We start from the raw sequence: 22836 nt of genomic DNA on the forward strand, positions 1-22836 counted from the left end.
GATCCTGTCTAACTTAGCGACTGAGCTAACACTGTCTTCAGCTGACTTGTTTTTAAACGCCTGTAAAATGATCTTAAACATACAAATGTGGCAATACATCATATAACACTTAAAGATTGAGGCACCATTATGTTGGGGTTCTGGTATGAGCAAGTCTGGTTATCAACAAATATTAATGATAATTCATATTAATACAACTATTCATATTGATATATTTGTGTATATATATATCAGAAGAAATTAATAGTAATAACATTTTTAACATATTGTGTTATTTACTTAATTTACCTCTAGTGTCACCACTTCGGTCAGAGGAAAATGATAGCCTCGTAAAATATACTAGACAATGAATTAGGAAATCTGATTAATAATTCAATGAATAATAAACAAAATGACCATATCAATAATAATAATAATAATAATAATAATAATAATAATAATAAGCTTTATTTGTAGAGCACCTTTCATACAAGAGTTGCAGCCCAAAGTGCTTCACAGCAAAAACATAACAATTAGTACAAGATTAGACAGAAGAGCATTTACAGAACAATATCAACAGCTGGTAAATGTTGAAGGAGTCTTTTCCAAACATTTCCCACCATCAGCTTCACCATGACTCTGGGAGAGTCACCATCTGTGTGTGAAACAGTTATTTTTATCATAGAATGAATCTTCAAGAAACATCCAGCGTCCAACATATGCAGCCCAGTTAGGAAATGTATCATCATAGTTTCATAGCATCAACTCTATACACAGTGTGAGCTCATGATGCACATGATTAACCATTAATTACTTGGAGGCAAACTTGGCCAGAGGACAGGTCGGGAATGAACTGTGGCGAGATGGTTCCACTCATTTCTTACATAAGGCCAGTATAATGCGTTGGATAGCAGCACCTCCATGGAGGACGGAGGTATGGATTTGAGTAATTAAGTAATAATAACTTGAGTTATATGGATGTGGCACAAAGGCAGACGGCAGAGAAAGTAAAAAAAAAAAGATGACGTTTCATTTTAAGCCATATGTACAGACAGACATTAGTGTGTCCAGAGCCAATAACTGCCTAATCTACATGCAGAGAGGGTGCTAATCTGTTAAGCTTTACGCACACACCAAGGTAGTATGATTCACAACATCTTCCAGTGAGATTGTTATGCTTTGGCGTCAATGTCTGAATTTGCTATCCTTTCATTATGTTGTGTGATTTCTTCATTTTTATGCATTGGAAGTTATGTAAAAAAACTTGCCCTTTGAGGCAGAAGCTGTGCAATATTCATCAATGTGTGCGTGCTTCTTTGGATAAGCTCTCTTACTGCGAAAACATTCACCTCTTTGTATGTCATCCAGCTGAGGCTCTTAGTCACACAAGCAACGCATCCATGCAGCTTCATTTCATGCGTACATACACAACTCCCTTTCACACACACACACACACACACACACACACCCACATCCTTTCTTTCCTCTCTGCTGTCTTTCTCTCTCTTCTGTATCTAGACACACATGCATACGCGTTTACTCTATGGATGGCACATACACACACACACACACACACACAGACACACACACACACACACACACACACACACACACACTCAGTCAGCCTGCCAGGCTTGGGAGCATCAAGGCCTAATCTAGGTCACAGCATAAGCCCAGAGGTATCCTGGTCTCCACACACACACACACACACACACACACTCGTATGCACGCACGTTTTTAAATTTGCAAGCAAAATCACGTCTTGGGTAAAAAACACATTTTGACTGAACTCATTTTCCCTCAGCTAACAGTGAAAAACATATGATTTTCACTTTGACAACAGACATGCCTCACTTCCCAGGAAAAAGACAACTATAAATAAAACCTTCACATTTTCCAAAAGTCCCCTCCCCATCTTCATCTCCTTCCTCCCAAACAAGCTGGTTGGTTATGTGACTGAGTCTAAGGGCTCTTGTGATTGTCACATTTCCTTGATTAAGTGCACTTTGTCTCAGCAGATCACTGAGTTAATATCCGTTTTAGAAACGCTTTCCCACTGAAGCCTAAATCTATTTCTCATGTGCAATCCGCTTCAACAAACACATGGATGTTCCTGCATGCTGCTGCAGTTTATGTGCATCCTTGCTGCAGAAGCACTATAGGATCCCTTTGATATGACTTAGCCTGACAGCGCACCATCCAAGATGCGACTGTGTGTCACAGCACAGAAATAGAGGAGCTTATTTCTTTACATCAGTCTCCAGCCTTCTATAAATATTCAAAAGCTCTCTGTTCTCTCTCTCCCTCCTTTTCTTTTTATTTCCTGCTGCTTTATCTGTTCTCCCCCTCCCTCCCTCTCCCTTTCTCCCCTTCTCTCTCTGTTTGTCAATTTTTTTTCCTACACACTGCCTCCCACATCTTCTCTCTTCCCTCTGCCTCTGTCGTATAATGTGCAGAAATGTGTCTCGTCTGTCTAGAAAGAGGCAGTAGTGTTCAGTGGGAACAAAAACACTCAAATGCTGCATATCATTTATGAGCCTGCAAGGTTTGTTTCCCCCTCTGACATTACTGCAGGGCTATTTACTCATCTGATAGTGAATTTATCATGTCACATATAGACATCACCTCCTCCTTCCCTTCCTTACTTTACTGGTCCACAGATTTCAGCGTGACGGTTAATCACAGCCATTAATCCTCATCTTCGACTGCTCAGATGTTTGATACAAAAATAGGAACCTTTACAAGAAAAAGAGACTAATCTTATTTTACCTAAAACAACTGCCAGTAAGGTGCCCAAAATGTGAGCGCACAGTGCCATACTCCCTAACCTATCAGTGTGGGAAGTAAGCATGCCACCTATGAAGTCAGCAGTCCCCAACCCCCACCCTGAACACATGTTCAACATCCTCTGGGCACAGGCTGAGCAGAGCACTGAGACACAGCTGAGAATTAGAGAGAGAGAGTGGGAGAGGGAGAGAGAGCAGTCAAGTGGAAATATGGGTGAGCATCAGAGAAAGACAGAAATAGAGCGATAAAGCAGTGAATTAGGCAGACGCAGTGAGAGGAGGAGGAGAGTCTTTCACTGAGGTGCCGATGCTTCGTGCAGACGAGGTTATATTCTAGTAGCAGAAAGCTCTCGTCGTGTGTGGATGTGAGAACCTTGTGGATTTGCTCCCGTCTGAGTCTCAGTGGAATTCATTGCATCCGGACCCATAACAACTGCAGACGGAGGATGCGACCGTGGCTGGATGCTAGGATCTATGTGGGCCTGTGACGTCTGCACTCCCCTCTGTGGCTACCTTCTTCATCATAAGGATGCTTCCAGAAGCACTGACCCAGATTGTGGAGTCCCGGCTCTTCGCTGTGCACCGCTCCTCCGGTGGTCTGTGAATGTGATGCCCACGAGGAATGCTCTACACCTCGGCGGAGAGTGCTCAGCCTGCTGCCTCTGCTGACATCTGTCTCCGTGGATACACACAGCCACCGGCAGGGTAAGGGTGCTCTGCTCTGACATGCACGCTCAAATGTCAGGCTGATGGGTTTTGTGTGTGCACGTGCCTATGCCTAGGCTGTTAGATGAATACATTACAAATCACTACGACCGCTGAGATCAATTTCTCACAGACGTGCCTGCTCCCTCTTGAACACGTAAATTGAGATGATTTCCTTTACTGCTTCAAACAGTACCATAGTGTGGCTGTGCTGATGAACTGATGCCATATTATATGCATGCACTATGCAGAAAAGCTCCTATGTATAATGTATGACGGAGGAGATATCATGGTGAGCAACAAGTAACTGCACTTCCCCCAAAGTACAGAGGAAAGTAGGCTAGGATGGCACAGGCAGAGAAGACCTGAATAAAACATTTATTAAATTCATTTTGGTTTCTGAAAGCATTTGGCTTTGTTCCGCTTGGAGGGAAAAATAGACATGAGGGAAGATTTGTTCCTTTACACTGGCGGAGATAAAGTAATTTAGTTCAGCTGAAACTCATCTAAATCAGTCTAATACATTCAACCTCAGTCTGGTCAGTTCAGGTCAGTGCATTGTAATTTGATCCAGCGTCATAAAAGAAGGCAAAAAGACCCATCACAGATCAGCATGTCTTCTACCACAAGACAAAGTATTGTGTGTTATTTGACCAGAGGTCAGACTGAGGTCAATAGGTTAGCAAAGATCAAAAGCTATCTGATGTCATTTAGTAATTACACACATGTCTTGTGATGCTGAGCGTTGGATGCTGACTTTAGTCCTTTTGCTTACAATCCATATTCCACACTTTCTCTTGGATGCTGATTTAGTATCATGAGAAAGACCGTTTTAATTCTAGTGGGAATTGAGCTGCATGAAGTTGATTGTATCACAGTGGATTGCAAACCCATTGTAAAAGCTAAGCTGGTTGTATATGTACTAGTGCAGTGCCTTTTTGGCTGATTGCTTGGCCTCTGATATTGCTGCTAGCAACACTGCTCATCCAACACGTCCTCACACCTAAACCACAAAATAGGTTGACCGTTTCTATTTAACAATGTCCAATGGAACTACTTGGTTAGGTTTATCTTTTTTCTATAGTTTTCCTAATAAAGAAATACATATATAAACACAACAGTTGTTAGTTAAACAAGGACTACTCAGTTATGTTTAGGCAATAAAACTATGTGGCTAAGTTTAGGAAAACATCTTGGTTTGTGTTGAAAACGGTTCTGGATATAGTTACTACATTACGTATGTGATGTTACGTATTCATGTGGTAACGCAGTTACGTACTGTAACTCAAAATAACTCAACATGTTGGTTTCACACAGGAAATGAACTCTGGTCTCCTGGGTGAAAGTCCTGTGTTTGTTTGAGCCATCCATACCCTCTGATCTCATCCTGACATGGATTTTATACTTCTATATATACACCATATACAGACAGAGCCTCCTGCCAGTTTTAGTTGTGGTGGTGGTACGGCTATTAGTTATGTCTAGTGGTACGGCTTCCAAATACAACACCAGAAAGTTGTGAGTTCACGACCACTGTTTAAATATGGGTATAATGGCACACATTTCCAGACAGACTTTCATAGTGTTTCACTTTTTCATGTGAGTCGTGACAGAAATCGAGACTGAAACCCTGGCTCCTTCCTCACCTCTGCAAAACCGACCAATCACCCTGTGAAGTGGGTTTGAATGTTGAAAAGACAGATACATACAGAGACTCCTTCCTATTTAGTTAGATACTTTAAGGTATGCTAATTATTTTTTTAATAGTTTTTACTGATTCAGCTCCACAGCTTTGCAGTTCTTCGTTAATGCATTTAGAATAATAAGAAGAGTACTTTATTAATCTTAACACCTTAGTTAGATACTAAAGACTAAAGAATAATGCATGTCAAGTGACTGAATAGTGTGGTCCAGATGTCTAAATGGGTGTCAGGCCCAAATGCCACCATCAATAATCTGAGCATATCACGTTGGGCATCATGTCTCATTGCAGCCCTTTATATGCCAGCAGTAACTTTAATCCAAATGTGGCCATGATTAGTTTATTGTGTGTGTCGAAATATTCCTTCCCCGGTCATGTCAAACATAGATCCACTTATGAATGATGTTACATGGCATCTCAAGAAGTGGTCTACAAATCATCTGACGAATCGTCTCGTTACAAAACAATCTATACGTAATCATTTCCATGGGAGTTGACTTACAGTTGTTTGTGCATGTGTAGTGCTAATGACAATGGTGGAAACAGCAGCGTTTCCAGTAGTCGCCATTGTAACAGACCGCTCATGGTGCTGTAGTTCAACAGAAAGCTCCAACAGAAAGAGTTAACAGGGAAAGTGACTAACCATAGAGCAGAGAAAACGTGACGGCTGTGAATTACAATGAAAAAAAGAAAAAGGCCCTGTCCCTCATGGCAAAACATTAGCAAACAGAAACATTATTGTAATTGCTCCACAGACATGACTATTTGTTTGAACAGTAAGGGTTTGTTATTTCTCATAATCTTGTCTCTGTTACCACTGCAAGAGATACAACTTCACATATCTCCTCAATGTACAATGATACGTGGTCAATTGCCTCATTCAAGAGGACATCTGACAAGAATTATCGTACCAACAGGGCTGACCTGACCTCGATGTAGAAAAGGCCTTTAAACAGGAGTGGATGTACAGTAGCTCAGGGCAAGGGAATAGCCATTGTCTGTGGGCGCATGTATTCCATGTTTGGTGCATTGAAGCAGATAGTCTAATGCATTCGATTGGGAGGCTGGATGATGGCATTGTGCAGCCGCATAAAAGGGGTCAGCGGTAGCCTAAAGGTTAAAGAAAGGCTTGAACAGGGAGGGCTGTTGCTGGATTCTCCATACTGGTCAGGAAAACAGGGGTAAGTGGTGGGTAATGCGCTCTTTCAGGAGCTATTGTAAAGAAGTCCATAGACCTGCATTAATCAATAGTTTTGAAATGAACATAGAATCAAAAAACTCAACACAGAATAGATTTATTTTCTCTATTTGAGCCCATTTCTTTGGTTTCAAGGTAGCATATCAACCTCTCTTTTTAACTGTATCAACAAAAAAAGTTCAGACCCACTGCACGCTACCTGTCCAACATCAAATGGCCGATACACTTTACAACTAGCCGGTGAAGCAAGCATCTTTAAAGATAAGCAGCAAGATGCTTCCCCGAAAAGTTGGTGGACACCAAACCAGTACTAAATGGAATTTAGTTTTGTATTTACATTTGTCAGGTGGTCAGAAACTCTATTCCATAACTTATATTCACTTTGTGTCTGCTTGCTCTGTACCCTAAATAGTCAATTGTTTGCTAGCACGTTAGCGTTAGCTGTTTTTCTGCTGCCAAGTTGCCAAAAGCTGCTGAATACAGCTGATAACAGTATTGTTGGTTTATATTTTTCTCTATCATATACTGTCTACAGTTACATTGTGTTGAAACACTAAAACAGCACATTTGGTCATGCTGGGTCACTGTCACACTTTCATGGTTTACGGGGACAGTTGAATATCACAGAGCGGTCATTAATGTTATTCGTAATGTGTGCTTTTCTTTCTACAGTAAGACAAGTTAAACTGTTTGTTGATTTGTTAAGCCACTTGGGGAAAGAAGAGCTGGAAAACTAGCTGATAGACACAAGCCTGATGTGCATTGCTATTGCTCAGATGTTAGCAGAAAGTTGCCTATTTACACATCCAGCAAACACAGAGAACAATTTAATTTACTTGGAGTTGGATCTCTGGCTAGCTAATAAGTCCAATATTCTTGCTGGGAAAGTAGTGTACACTGGGTTTATACTGTAAGAGCATTATTAGCTGTACATGGCTGCCTGTTTGATGTGAATATGTGAGACTGAACAATTCAGTATATCTACGGGCTGTAAAACAAAAACAATGAGTTTAAGAAAAAAGGCTAAAAAAAGAGCAAAGAGCTGGATGTGTTTTTCACTGTGATGGACCACGTTCACATCATGGTGTCTGTTGATTGATTGTTAGTAGAAACATTTTGTGCAACTTTTTAGAAATTCATCATTCAAAATGACGGATGGTAAAAATACTGTTTTAGGGTGCTTTCCCAAAATGTCGAGAGAAAAATTGTGAATGAAATATAAAATGTTGGTATTCTGTGGCATGGAATAAGACCCTGAAGACAAGCACAAAACATAATCTATTTATATATCTCAAACTATCAACATTAATATTGACCTCCTCGATTGGTTAGAGTGTTCAGCAGGGTGGAGCTGAAAAAGAGCTCAATCATACCCTGAAAAGAAATGAAAGCTTAAATTAAAAAACTAAATCTGTAATAAATAGCTCTTCATCAAAGACTGAATTTGACTGTTTTGCTGCAGAACCAGATTAGAGAGTGGCTAGGAACGACAGAATGGTACCAGCATTACTGTGAGCTTTCCAACATCAAGGACACATAAAAAATAGCCTTGTGCTAAAAATATCTCTTCCACGGACTATTTATGGAATGAAAGGAGAGAGAGGTGCATAAAATGTCCATGTTTACCAGATTATTAAAACCTCTCAAATACTGGACTGAATTAGATGGGTGTGTAGGTTGCACACTCAATTACTTTATTATTTAGTTTTCTCCATCGTCTACATGCTGCAGGGGTGTAAGGTATTTGTTAAGGCCCTCACTGGTTGCCCACAGTCATTTCAGGATTAGCCTGCGCATACTGTTATTGATCGTCCTTTCAGCCATGCAAACAGCATGACCCTAGGGATCGCAACACTGGTCTGTCTGTCGTTCCACCACTTTGGTCCAGACAAATATCTACTATTGGATGGATTGCCAAGAAATGTTATACAGATATTCCCAGAAGATCAAACCTACTGTTACCCCTGACTTTGTGGCTGACGTTTGAAGATGATTGCTTTTAACTCGTGTATCCTGTGTTTGTTTAGAGCGTTGTAAGTGCACATCCTCCGAAATTAACGCAACGCGGACATTCTCTATGTTTCTAACTGTAAACCTGTACCTGGCATCACATGCAGCCATCAGGATGAAACTGAAGTAATAACTGAGAAATAACTTCTACCGTTGGCAGGGTTATGGACTCTGACGTGTTTACCGTCATCGCCAAAACACAGTTGGGATAGTTCCATAAACAGCAGGGGCAGCCTCATCCTGCAGAGCAGTCCATAAAGCTTTGCTGAATGCTCTGACTATACATCCAACTGTCGCTGATCCAAGTATGTAGTTTGCTGACAAAGCTTGCTAGCTCATGCCTGTTTTTAGAAATCGGAGGCTGCTCTGCTGAACTGACTGGCTCACTGTGTGTTGCGTTTTATAATTAGCGGGCTAATTCGACGAAGCAAATCATCAAAAGTCCTGGCCGACATTCGAATACACTGGTGGTGTTTCTCAGCATCAATTTCTCGCATTGACAGAATGAGAGAAACATGTCGATGTGCTTGATATATTGGCCAAACTTGCTATCTACGTTGGCTCCACTGTCCCTTTATATTATAATAATATAGTAACCTCCTAGAGTGTTGCCTTGTTTATTGTTTATCATGCAAATCTGGACGTTCTCTACAGTCTGAGTTCTCTGGTGTTCCATCTAGTGACATCCTCCAGCACGATGCGTAATACGTATACGGCAAGTATGTGAACGATTACGTTCACGACGCAGTTGGTGGTTAAAAAGCAAGAGTGTTAAGCAAATGTGTTATATTATGTGCCTTATTCAGCAAAATATCTCAACATCTGTGTTATGGATTGGCATCACGGTTCCCTGCCGATGAATCTTACTGACATTTTCAGTTGTTGCTGAAATACCACCACAACTATTGGATAGATTGCCATGTTGATTGTGAGCATGTTAGCATTATGATGTGAGCATCTACCTCAAAGCACCGCTGTGCCTCACAGCGCTGCAAGCAGGGCTATAGACTCGCTGTTAAATGTGTGCTTTGAAATGCCATACACGAATATAGTCGGACCCACAATGAAAAAACAATGTCGTTGACGATGACATCTTTTTTTAAAGTAAGAGAATAAATAAATTCCTGGCTAGTTGTTTTCAAGTTTGCACATATAAGGAACTAGACTTTATGTTGTGGGAGCTGTCAGCCCTGAAGTACCGAACACCTCTCTGCAGTTACCATACCTCCATATTAGTTCCACCGTATTACACCAAAAAATGTCCATGACCAAAACACACAAATTACAAATCTAAAAACAATACATTCAAATTGTTGTACCCTTCTGTATATGAGAGGTAGCAATGCATTCAAAAAATAAAATAGGTTTCATATCTACACCACATACTCATTGTTCTCTAACTGCACTAATGTGAACTAAGGGCTAAAACGCCACGTGACAAAAGTGGACAGAATTGTTTTGTTCTCCTGGTGTACTCAGTGTAAATTCTCTGGGTTACCAGCCTGAGCTTGATGTTTAAAAGTGTAAATGTACCAGCAGCTCCCTGTTAAAGCTACATTTCCTGCACCGCTCATTTCCCAGTGTGCGTTCTACGATACAGTCATTGCCAGTATATCAGCAGGATGTGATTTAGGGGAGAAGTATGTATTCATTAAATACCCAGGGGGCTAAATATCAGCAAGGTCCTGTCCTAATTCATTCCAACATCAATGCCAGAGGCTAAACTGCTGCCTTGATTATACCAATTTACCCTCCCACCCACCCACAAGGAAGACGTGTAATTACACTATTTACACTGGAGTGCTTTCCTCTCTGAAAGGTCTCCAAGCACACACACTTTCTTCTGCATTGGAATCATTGTGAAGGTAAAGTATAATAAATGTCAAGCTGTGAGGGAAGTGATCAGTGTTACAAAAAATGTTGTAAAGCTGATTCATATCAATTTGTTTAGACTGTAGAAAACAATGCAAAATATAATGAAGCTATAAGCTCAACTGCTTACAAGTATGTTTTCATTCGGTTTGATTGTCAGCAGCATTACAGAAACACTACTGGCCTGATTATAATAACACTTGGTGTAGGGTGGGCCAAAGAAGAAGCCATGACATACAAGTCATAGAGCAAATTCAAACATATTTTTGCGAGATAGGACATTTGGCAAGGCACTCTCTGTCCAAGTGGCGTTCTAGTTTAATCTGTAATTGTTTGCCAGTTCTCCCTCTCTTTATGACTTAATAATTCAGGATGTCTAAATATAGAAGAACTTGTCCTCAAAGGCTTTTCACGGTGCCTCAGAGAGCTCAATGCAAATAAATAAAACAGCAACATTTTAAGAAGTTGACTTATTTGTTATCTTTCTGTGATTGAGATGAGACGATGTATATCTGTCTCATGTCTTGTGTTAGCCTAGCTTAGCATAAAGACTGGAGGCAGTTGTGGAGAAAATACACGTAACACCTCCATTGCTGACCATGGATATAGTGAGTGTTGCCAGATACGCTTAGTGAGCAAAGCTTTTAGTTCAGGTCTTTACTTTGCCAAGACTCCAGGACGTTGTACACAATAACTGCACACAACTGCTACAAAAAAAGTCCCTCTAATACCACCATTTATTTTTTTACATTGATTGTGTGTGTGTGTGTGTGTGTGTGTGTGTGCGTTTTGGTTCACTCTCACCTCTCATACTGTGGTTTTTGGTCGCTGCAGGCAGCTGTTTACTGAGAAAAAGCTGTAAAACCTTTCGGAATATATGATTCCAATATTAGTGGAGACATTGGCTAGACATAGCGTTAGCCTTTTACTAGTAGTCCTCTTTCACAGCACATGTAGGAAAAGCACATTAATAAAATGTACATTGGCTGAATTCCATTTAGCTGCTTCAGTTTCAGGTCCTGGTGTTGTGCGTGCTGAATCCCTGTCACACTGTCATGGCTTACTGGGACACATTATTAGTGGTATTACCTGCGCTTTTCTACTGTGAGTTAAAATGTCTGCTGTGAAGGAGACGTATTAGAAGAAGAATGTTTTGTCTGGTGCCATTTTTCTATTTGCTTGTGATTTCTGTATTTGCATTTCGGACATTTTAAAATAAAAAAACCCACAACACCCTGATTGCATAAGTCTGCACACCCCACCCAACTAATCCTTTGTGGAAGCACCTTTTGCATTTATTACAGCAGCAAGTCTTTGTGAATAAGTCTCTATTAACTTTGCACATCGAGACTTTGGAATTTTATCCCACTCTTCTTTGCAGAAAAGTTCAAGTTCCTTCAAATTGCGAGGGGATCTCCTGTGTACGGCTCTCTTTAGGTCATTCCACATGTTCTCGATGGGATAGAGGTCCGGGCTCTGACTGGGACATTCCAAGACTTTGACTTTCCTATTCTGAAGCCAAGCTTTGGTCGACTTGGACGTGTGCTTTGGGTCATTGTCATGTTGGAACGTGATATTCCTCTTCATCTTCAGCTTTCTGACGGAGGCCAGCAGGTTTTGTGCCAGAATATCTTGATATTTGGAGCTATTCATTATCCCGTTTATCTTGACAAGAGCCCCTGACCCAGATGAAGAGAAGCAGGCCCAAAGCATGATGCTACCACCACCACGTTTCACAGGCGGTATGGTGTTCCTTGGACGATGAGCTGTATTGGCTTTGCGCCAAACATATCTTTTAGAATTAAGGCCAAATTGTTCAACCTTTGTCCCGTCAGACCACAACACATCTTCCCACGCGGTTTGGGGTGACTCAAACGGGCTTTGATATTTTTTTTTTTAAGAAAGGGTTCCCGTCTTGCCACCCGACCCAATAGCCCAGACACGTGCAGAATACGGGAGATGGTGGTCACATGCAAGGAGGGACCAGCTAGAAATTCCTGTAGTTCCTTCAATGTTGCCGTGGGCCTCTTGGCCGCCTCCCTGATAAGTTTTCTCCTCATCCTCTCATCAACTTTGGAGGGTCGTCCTGATCTTTGCAATGTCTCTGTGGTGTCACATCTTCTCCACTTATTGATGATGGTTTTGAGCAGTGCTCCACGGTGCATCCAATGCCTTCGATATTCTTTTATATCCCTCTCCTGATTGGTACTTTTCAATAATTAGATCTAGCAGTTTCTTTGGTAACTCTTTGTGGTCCATGGCTCCCCCAGTAGGATGCAACTCCAAACATTCAAGCAAATAGTACAGCAACAGCTGACTTTAATCTGGTTTAAATCAGAATCACTTTCATTGATGGCAGGTGTATTTACCTAAAGGCATGATTTTGAATGTGATTAAATAACTTTGAACACAGCTAGAGCCCCCATTATGAAAGGGTGTGCAGACTTATGCAATCAGGGTGTTGTGGTTTTTATTTTATTTAAAAATGTCCTTTCTGGGTTTTTGTTTGTTGGAAGATCACATTAAAGATGTTATTTCTGTCTTTACGTTTCAAAAACCTGCAATTTCATTAATGATTCACAGCACAAAAGGAGCAATTACATGCAAATCATTTTCTAACAAAAAAATACATTCTTTGTCAGTAAACGTTTTCATTGCTATTATATCTGTGGATTTTTCAGCTGTACAATTTTGAGGCATTTTGTTCCCATTTTATCCTACTTTTATAAAATATTGTACTTTTTACTGCACTACATTTATCTGACAGCTTAAGTTTCTTTAATTAATTCTTTAATTAATACTACAAAATATAATCAACAAAAAATTATTAATCATGTATTATTGTAGGTTAGGATACAATTTATTGATCTCTTGGTGGAATTTACAAGCCACCCGGCAGTTCTGTATAAATAGTAAAAAAAAAAAAAGCTCCTCTATCATTTTTGAGCGAGGTATTTTTCTTTCCAAAATAGATGTATGATTTGTGAAGAGAACGTCACATGACTCATTTAAAGGTACCATGTGACTCAGCTGACTAAACCTCTGATGGCAGGTGTAATCTGCTGCCTGGCAGGTGCATCTCCTGTTTCCTCTCATACTGTGTGGCTGCCAGGAGAACACACACACACACACACACACACACACACCCACACACACACACACACACACACACACACACACACACACACACACACACACACACACACACACACACATACAAGGAGGCAGGTGATCAGATTAGATGATGCAGGACTCCTCAGGAAAATGAATGAAGAACTCCATCTACTGGCCAACTATTGAGAAACATGCTTGAAACGTTATACTTTTTCTAAAGTAAAAATATAAAATAAATTTAAAGGATGAGTTAATTAAAAAAGAAGAAAATTAATTCTATTCTATTCTAATATATAATATAAATAAATGCATGTTGTCACATAAGGCCATCACATGTAACCCTTCTATCTCTAAAACAGTAGGTCATTTCACATTTATAAAGTGTGACGTCATTATACTGGGCAACACACTTTAACATTACTGTTATGTAATTTCATTAGGAGGCTAGTCTGTATGCTGTTGAGAAAAACAAGATGGCTCTTTGTGTCAGAATGATGTAAAAAGCATTTCTGAAAATAACTTTAATAATGGCTCCATTCCATTAAGTGTCCCAGTAAGCAAAATGCACAACGACCCTGTAACTGAAAGACCTTAACTTTATTAATTATTCGTCTGGGGTTTTTCTGCTATGACATGTTGGAATATGTGCGGTGAAAAGCGCATTTTCATGTGCTGGAAAACTGTATTTAAACTATAAAAGTTCAACATTATAATGATGAGCTCAAAGGGTTGATCTTAAATTGAAGAAAATTTCATTCTCTTAAAGAAGAAAACAGTGGAAATCTTAATGTACAACAAAACAGGAGCAATGAGGAATCTATGATATAAAAAAGGCTTTATTACATGACACAAATGTAAAACAACCAAACTGATGGACAGACTTCTTTGTGCTGCTGTTACTGGGTGGTATGGAGGTTTCTTTTCACAATGTATCTCGATGGAAACAGTGCAAAAGAGATGACAACAGCTTTACAGATCTAAGTCAGACTCTGATCACTTACTTGCCCAGTGATTTACCTGTAAACATTAATAATTGAGAGAGAATGTGAAAATATGATTTATTTTTCCTTTCCAAATTCCAAGAAAGTTCAGAGCACATCTTTGGTCAACACAAGATTTGAAGTGGTGTTTTTGCAATTAGTTTTTTTTTCAGTTTTACAGATCTGTCGATTAAATCAACTAATGGATTAGTCGTCAAAATCGTACGAGTGGTAGTCGACTAAGAATTTCTTTATATTAATATTGTGATGATGTTGTGTTGAGCACTGGTTTCCACCCTGTTAGGTCTTTGATTCAAAGACAGCGATGACCAATCAAAGGATTTCTGTTGGAACTGCACTGATCATGGTAGTGAACTGCAAACTTCACTAGATGGCAGTGCTGATTCAAAGTTCACGTGCTTGCCAGGTCACTCAAATGTTGTTTTTGTTACTTCTATGAGTTAATGGTTTTGTCCTTCACTTTGAATGTAACAAATACAAACTCTCTTGACTTTAATCAGCTTAAGTGCAGAGCTGCTATCATTCACTGTGTTTACATGTCTTCTGGGTTGAAGGACAGACAAACAAGAAGCAAAGTCAAATACAATACATTCTCTAAAAGCAAAAAAGAAACGACACAAAGTGATGTTGAGTGAATTAAAAACAGATAAATAATTCTCCCTTAAATGATATCCCTGGCATGAAGGATGATTCAGGATCACTGGTATTACTAATGTCTTCATTTTGTAATATGTAATGACTGCTGTTGCAAACATATTGTGTATGTATATATATATATATATATATATATAGATATTCTTTGCCAGGACTAACATGTTCATCCTCAAACTACCGTAGTTCCCAGATCTGGACTGATTATTTAAATACATCTATTGACTTATGTTTATTGGCGTGCTGTAATGAGGCTGATGCTCAGCTTGCACATACAAAGCAAAGGGAGATGTTGCCATGTGTGGGTGTCTTATGTGTTACTTGATTGAAAAATGGTGAATACATTTCAGTCCATCCATCCATCCATCCATCGTCTACCGCTTATCCGGGGTTGGGTCGCGGGGGCAGCAGCTCCAGTAAGGAACCCCAAACTTTCCTTTTCCGGGCCACATCCTCCAGCTCCGACTGGGGGATCCTGAGGCGTTCCCAGGCCAGTGAGGAGATATAATCTCTCCACAGAGTTCTGGGTCTTTCCTGGGTTCTCTTCCCAGCTGGACGTGCCTGGAACACCTCCCTAGGGAGGCGCCCAGGTGGCATCCTTACTAGATGCCCGAACCACCTCAACTGGCTCCTTTCAACGTAAAGGAGCAGCGGCTCTACTCCGAGTCTCTCCCGGATGGCTGAGCTTCTCACCCTATCTCTAAGGGAGACGCCAGCCACCCGTCTGAGAAAACCCATTTTGGCCGCTTGTACCCGTGATCTCGTTCTTTCGGTCATGACCCAGCCTTCATGACCATAGGTGAGGGTAGGAACGAAGATCGCCCGGTAGATCGAGTCCGACTTACTGTCGAGTATCCGGACACAACTCTCACTTTGGGCGTACAGGGATTGGATGGCCCTCAGAAGTGACCCCCTCACCCCATGCTCCCGCAGCACCTCCCACAGTATCACCTCGGGGACCCGGTCATACGCCTTCTCCAGATCCACAAAACACATGTAGACCGGTTGGGCGTACTCCCAGGCCCCCTCCAGGATCCTTGCGAGAGTGAAGAGTTGGTCCGTTGTTCCACGACCAGGACGGAATCCGCATCGTTCCTCTTCAATCTAGAGGTTCGACTATCGGCCGAACCCTCCTTTCCAGCACCTTGGAGTAGACTTTATCAGGTGAGGCTGAGAAGTGTGATACCCCTGTAGTTGGCACACACTCTCTGATCCCCCTTTTTGAATAGGGGAACCACCACCCTGGTCTGCCACCCCCTAGGTACTGTCCCAGACTTCCACGCAATGTTGACGAGGCGTGTCCACCAAGACAGCCCCTCAACACCCAAAGCCTTCAGCATTTTTGGACGGATCTCATCAACCCCTGCGGCTTTGCCACTTTAGAGTTGTTTGACTACCTCAGTGACTTCCAACAGGTCATACATTTCAGTATACTTCATAATTGGATAACGTGACAAGTTTTATCAAAAGAAATATCTACAATAAGTCACTATTCTGAAAATATCTATTTCAGTACGATAATGACATTTTTAATTAGTTACAGGCTTTGTGTAATTTCATAGCTTTCATTCCTGTAATGCAGCACTGCATGGTGGAGTAGAACATACCTGTGAGGCTGGTGCCAGAGCACGCTTTGGAAAAAAAACCTCAGACTGATTATTTGTGAAATAGACCAGAAACCATTATCATTTTGATTGGCACTTCTGCTGGCCATTTCATATCCCTCCACAGAGTGACACTAAATGTAAATTCCCATTAACTGATGCAAAGCAAGGATTTAAAGTAATAATCTTGAAGATTTCCATTTAAATAAACTCTGTTAAGTCATTATTTATCGCCAAATAAGGACACCCAATGATGATGAGTTTATGGCCCACTGATAGAAGGCCCTGCATTTGCAGCATTACTTTCTGTGGCGACATTCGCAGGAAAAATCACAAGCAGGATCCAAAAACACACCTGCATTTACCGTTTATCACCAGAGGTGCCGCCAAAGACAACAAAACAGATATCTTTGTGATTGTAACTTTAAAGTTGGAGTGCAGGACTTTTACATTCATAACGTCCTTGACGTTCATTGATGTGTTGAAATGTATTCTTGTAAAATGTAGCTTTTGGTGAGAAACTTCAATAAATACAGTTATTTCACAGCAAAATAAAATAGATATTACAGAAGGAATTATGAGCTGTTTAACTTCCTGACATTAGTTTTAAGAAGCTTACAATACATAATTAAAACTACTAATGCCAAGATGTTTTTTAATCAAAGAAAATGTTTCAATAAAAAAATACATCTACATACACAATCATTTGCAGTAAATAAACAAGTGTTATCTTGCAATAGATGACAATAACAAAGTAAAAGGATAACATTTCGAATTTTTAAGGTTTACACGCACTTTGTTTAACTTATTTTTCAGGATGGTTCTGGGACGGGGGTAAAAAGAGTTGGTCCTCAGCCTTGTATTCCAGCTGCTATAACAAAACAAAACAAAAAAGATCAATAATCGGTATCGGCAGCAAAAACCCAGGAGCGCTCTCATTACGTCTTCCCATGCAATTAGTTTTACTTCAAGCCTTCCTCTGAATATTTTTAATCTGGAGCATGTACTCCAGAAACTAGAGCTGACCTCACCACGGTCTCTCCCATATGGCAATTACTCCCTCTGTCAGAGGGGGAGACTAAAGTTCTGCCCCAGCTTTAACAAGCACAGAGATATATACATATATATATATATATATATATATATATATATATATATATATATATATATATATATATATATATATATATGCATAGAGATACATTGAAAACACTTCACTATATTAATGCAGGTTTATCAGGGTCACTGAGGGCAGCTGACAGTTATTGACACAAATATTGTGTTCTCAGTAGAAGAACGAGAACAGACCGCAGAAACATGAATAGTAATATCCAGACAGGTAAACACCCAAAGGACAAGCCATAAGGTAATGTGATCATAATAATATTAACACCTGAACTTAAGCTACTTTGGGCAGTATGAGGGCATCCTTGAATAGATTGCAGATATACAGGTGTTTGTTTCCAAAATGGAGGTTTACCCCAAGGCCCTGTTCAAATGTCACGAGTGGGGAGTTTGTATAACACACAACCTGTCAGCCGTGGGGAAAACACACGTCGATTTAAAACTACAGTGTGTGAGGTGGAGAGAGAAGATGCTCTTTTCCACACTGTTCTTTTATAGAAGGGGCAAAGGAAGTGAACAGATGTGCTGTATCTTTGAACTCTTCAGTGGCATTATGATATGCAAGAGTAACAACAAACTGACTTTGTTTACTCCTCTACCCTGCAGCTACGCCACCAAGACTGATCCATAATAATAATCCCCAGCCAAGGAACAAACAACATCTGGGCGTGGAGAGAAGGGAGAGGAAGAAGTCTCAGCAGGGTGGGCGGCAGATGGTGACACTGCAGCAGCACTTCTCCAGGTAGCATCCTCACCACATTGACAACCACACACAGAAATACAGCTACATCCTCAGCTGCACAAAGTGTGATACATTTGGTTGTGTTGGTTTTGGTTTGAGGCTAGCAGCTTGAGGCAACAGCAACCGCTACTAGCACATCTAAAACTCAGACTGATCTGCCGGTGGTCGAGTTGCATCATGGGCAATATAGAGGCCCGGTTTTGACAAGAAAGAGGGAGGCATGGACTACAAATAAATACATTGGCAGAAACATATGACATGAAAAGATTATTGATTATTTTATTATACAATTTCAGAAACCTTGATACTTTAGATATTGACAGATTTCATCTTTTGTTTAATGTCTGTCTGCCTGGCCTTTGATCTGTGCCCTAGGTAACCCATGCACACTGAATGTGACATGTAGGTTAACTTAAAGTGGCATTAATAACATTTTATTGGAACACTTTGGGGCAACGGAAAAAACACAACTCTGACATATTATCACCTAAAAATATGTGTTAGCCCGCAGTCGCTTATTTACACATCCAGCTGACACAGGGCAACATTAGCATTCATTCCAAGTTGTATTTCAGTTCTATTCTCTTTTAGCTCTGTTTTTGGTCTCCTACAACACCTGAGGGAAATATCTGACTCTTTAGCTTCTAAATCCTCCACTACGTTCAGCAGCTATACACTAACTTTGTGTGTCTACTGTTTGCTGGGTAGCTACCATACAGTGGGTTCAGCAGAGTGTATCGTACTTTAAACAGCAGCCTGCTAAGAGGAGAGTTTGTGGGTTGGAAAACCAAAACAATTGGTAAAAAGAGGCTATGGAGCTTGATAGATCCGAGGGCGTGCAGTGTCTGGTGATGAGTCTCTGTGGTTTCTTCACTTGTAACCTCTTTCACATTACACATAGTCATTTGATACATTGTGAATATAGAGAAAATAGAATTAGGGTAACTTTAAATGATCCCATATGGTTATATTTTCATAGTTAATTGTTTATTTAATGGAATTTGTGAGATAATGTTGTCCTCAACACTCTCAAGCCGTCACCTGTGCAACACTACAGCTGGCCAGTTGGGGTGGCGTGAGTTTTGTCTGTGAGTAAAAGCACCATCCGATGTCTCGGTGGATTGGAAGCCATTGGCCACAACTCAATGACAAACCGTCGAACCAAGCAGCACAATAATGCACAGCACACATCCATCAAAGGCCAATGGCAAAAGTGATGTGAACAGCTGGGCTTCTGTTTTCACATCCAACATTTGGTTAAGTTGAGAGCCCACTTCATGTAGAGATTGTCATTGAAAGAAAGAAGCCACTCAGTTTTATTGGAGTACCCTACACTAAAACTTGATATGAAGTGTCAACCTACTGCTGTGAGAGACTACCACTGTGTCCCGGCTTATTGATCTCCCCTCCCAGCATGCCATAAAGGGAAATAATAACTAAGCATTATGTCCAGCCAACTGTTCTGCTGCTGGCGGCCCCTCATGATCCAAATTCGATACCATCTGCATATGCTCAGCGACGTGTGAGATTAGGCCTGATGATTTGTGACTCTAAGTTAATTCACCCCTGCCATGCAGAAGATATCTGCTCCGCTGCCTAATATTTAGGGAAATTAGAAATGTGTTTTTTGTTTTTTTTCTCCTTCCTAGTACGATTAAAAAAACTAAAACCATAACTATACTTTCATAGAATTGTCAAAGAGTGGTTAAAGTTTCCACTAACTTTCATTAGTTACTCTTAGTCTACAATTCTTGATCCATTTAATCTTGTTCATGCAGTGTTTCATTCAAGCAAACCTGACTGTAAGTGTTCTGATGAAGTCTGCTGGATGTCTTTAAACACTGGCCTCTAAGTGGTGCTGGTGAAGCTCTGGACCATCCTCTGTGTCTCATATTTTATTTACAACAACTTTATTTTGAACAACTTTATCGCTAAAACTTGAAATTGATTGATTGATTTTTAGACATCTTTCACATGAAAAGATCTTTGTAGTTTCAATTGTCTTGTACATAAATCAATCACTGCTTTTTAATCTCACAACAAACTAAATCCTCTCAAAGTCATTTTGTTTAAACGTTATTTGAGAAGCTACTTTTTTGTCTTCATTTCGGTTTCTTTTTTCTTTTATAAGTGTTAAAATGCAGTTCTTCTAGCTGATCGACTTTTTTTCTCACACAAAGATTGTTGAATCACAATACATCATGCATTATATTATATCAGGCTTCTAATCTACAGCCCTGGCTTTAAATTTGTATTTTTTGTTTTATTTGACTATTTTTCACCAGATTAGGTCATTTTGTTTTTATGATTGTCCGATGGGGAACGTACCTGCATCAAAATCAAAGTTCTCAGACGGTGAAGAAAATCCCCTAGCATTTAGTATACAGGAAATATTTCAATCTTTCTGCGGTAGTATGTAAATAAACTTGCATTAAAAGTCAAAAATTCTGAAAATTAATGAATCTTTGGTAGTTATGAAGATTTAACTCAGTAAGTGGAAATGCATATTAATATATCATTTTATTTTTGACGCAGACATACAAACTTCCCTATTGAATTCTAGGTTAAAAATGACTTCCTTTTCTATCTTCTGTATGATCCTGGAACAAGCTATAGCTACAGTGACCCTGTATAGCAATAAGTAGGCGTTGAAAATGGAGGGAAAATTGATTGCACTGGCTCCGTTTTTATCGAAGTAGGAAAAGGGGTCACGTTACTACAATGGCTCATAGGCTGTTCATTCATACATTGTAGTGCATGATGAGCTGAGGGTCTTCCTTCGAAAAGTGCAGCCGGTGGCGAAATGTCACCGAGCAGCAGAAACCCCTCTGGGAAGAAGGAAGGGGTCATTTTCATTTAGGACAAATATCATATACATACTGTAAACACATGCATCAGTCCACATGAGTGTCTACATATAGAGTATACAGCACTTACACTTTGTATGCTGAGTACAATTTAGGTTTATACCAACATGCAAGCATTTATGACTTAAATATTAACCAATGAAAACAATAACATAACTCAATAAAATAGATATTTCAGGAGTACAGAGAGGTATAGTTCACATTGTAGATCAAATATAAATACAATTTTGTCAGTCAAACAATATTTTATTTTATTTCAATTTGATTTATTTAAAGTCAATAAATAAAAGTCAATATAGTAAAATAAAATAAAATAAACACTAGGGATACAATTAATTAATTATTAAAGCTTATAAATTAACTCTATAACATATCTCCACATGAAAAACTAGATTATAGAGATAGGTCTTAAAAAATGTTTTTTAAATGAACACTAAATAAAAGACATTATTGTTTTATCGCAGTCACTGCGAGATATTTCATGCATCTCCTATGTTACTGTGCTATGTGTGATTGCTGTACATTGAGGTGTTGTGTATAGTTGCAAGTCTTAAAGGGAAACTCCATCAGTTTTACATATTAAGATTTGTTTATTAGTCACAGGGAGTCCGAGTCAGCCTGTGAAAGCAGTTTAATTGGTCTCTTATGAGTTTTTCCAACTGTGCACATCAATGCAACATTTTGTAACAAAAATTTAGCGTTCATTTAGCAGGTCTTCTGAAATGAAGTTGAACCCAGAGGGACAATCAGACGGTCGCAGACTGCGTTCATGATACCGTTGATCATGACATCCTCCTCAACCGTCTTCACTCCACAATCGGACTCTCTCACTCGGCCCTAACTGGTTCACCTCATATCTCACTGGGAGGACTGAGCATGTCACCTTGGGAGTGTCAAAATCACAAACACACTCTGTCACCTGTGGTGTCCCTCAAGGATCTGTCCTGGGCACCACTCTTTTCCCCATCTACATGTCCCCCCTTGGTCGTGTCATCAACCGGCATGGAATATCATTCCATTGCTATGCTGATGACACACAACTCTACATCAGAACTAACCCAACCCCCTCTGCACCTCTGCCATCATCCACATTAACCACCTGCCTGGAGGAGATAGAGGCAGTGGATGAAGCACCATTTGCTCCAATTAAACAGCTCTAAAACCGAAGCCCTTCTAGTTGGCACCCCACATCAGGTCCAGTCCTCCTCCATAACCTGCATCACCTTCTCCGGTCAGAACATTCCACTCTCATCAACAGTCACCAATCTGGGTGTTAAAATGGATCCTTTGAGGCCCACATCAGACAAACATGCAAGAACTCCTTTTACCACCTCAAAAATATTTCCAAACTCCGCCCGACACTCTCTCTGTCAGATGCTGAAAAGCTTGTCCATGCCTTTGTCTCCTCCAGATTTGACTACTGCAACGCACTTCTCATCGGGATTCCTAGCAAAAACATCCAGAAGCTGCAATACATCCA

General features: G+C 40.1%; 1 protein-coding gene across 1 annotated transcript in view; it reads left to right on the plus strand.

Annotated features, from left to right (window-relative positions):
- Positions 1 to 2957: 2957 nt before the first annotated feature.
- Positions 2958 to 22836, plus strand: part of LOC115026478 (nck-associated protein 5-like) — a 63162-nt gene continuing 43283 nt past the window's right edge. The window contains exons 1-2 of the mRNA XM_029459323.1: positions 2958 to 3470; positions 18354 to 18489. Of these exons, the coding sequence (XP_029315183.1) occupies positions 18461 to 18489 (29 nt within the window). The 5' untranslated portion in view covers positions 2958 to 3470; positions 18354 to 18460. The remainder of the gene's footprint in view (positions 3471 to 18353; positions 18490 to 22836) is intronic.

This window comes from Cottoperca gobio, chromosome 21, assembly GCF_900634415.1.
Source record: "Cottoperca gobio chromosome 21, fCotGob3.1, whole genome shotgun sequence".
Lineage (NCBI taxonomy): Eukaryota > Metazoa > Chordata > Actinopteri > Perciformes > Bovichtidae > Cottoperca > Cottoperca gobio.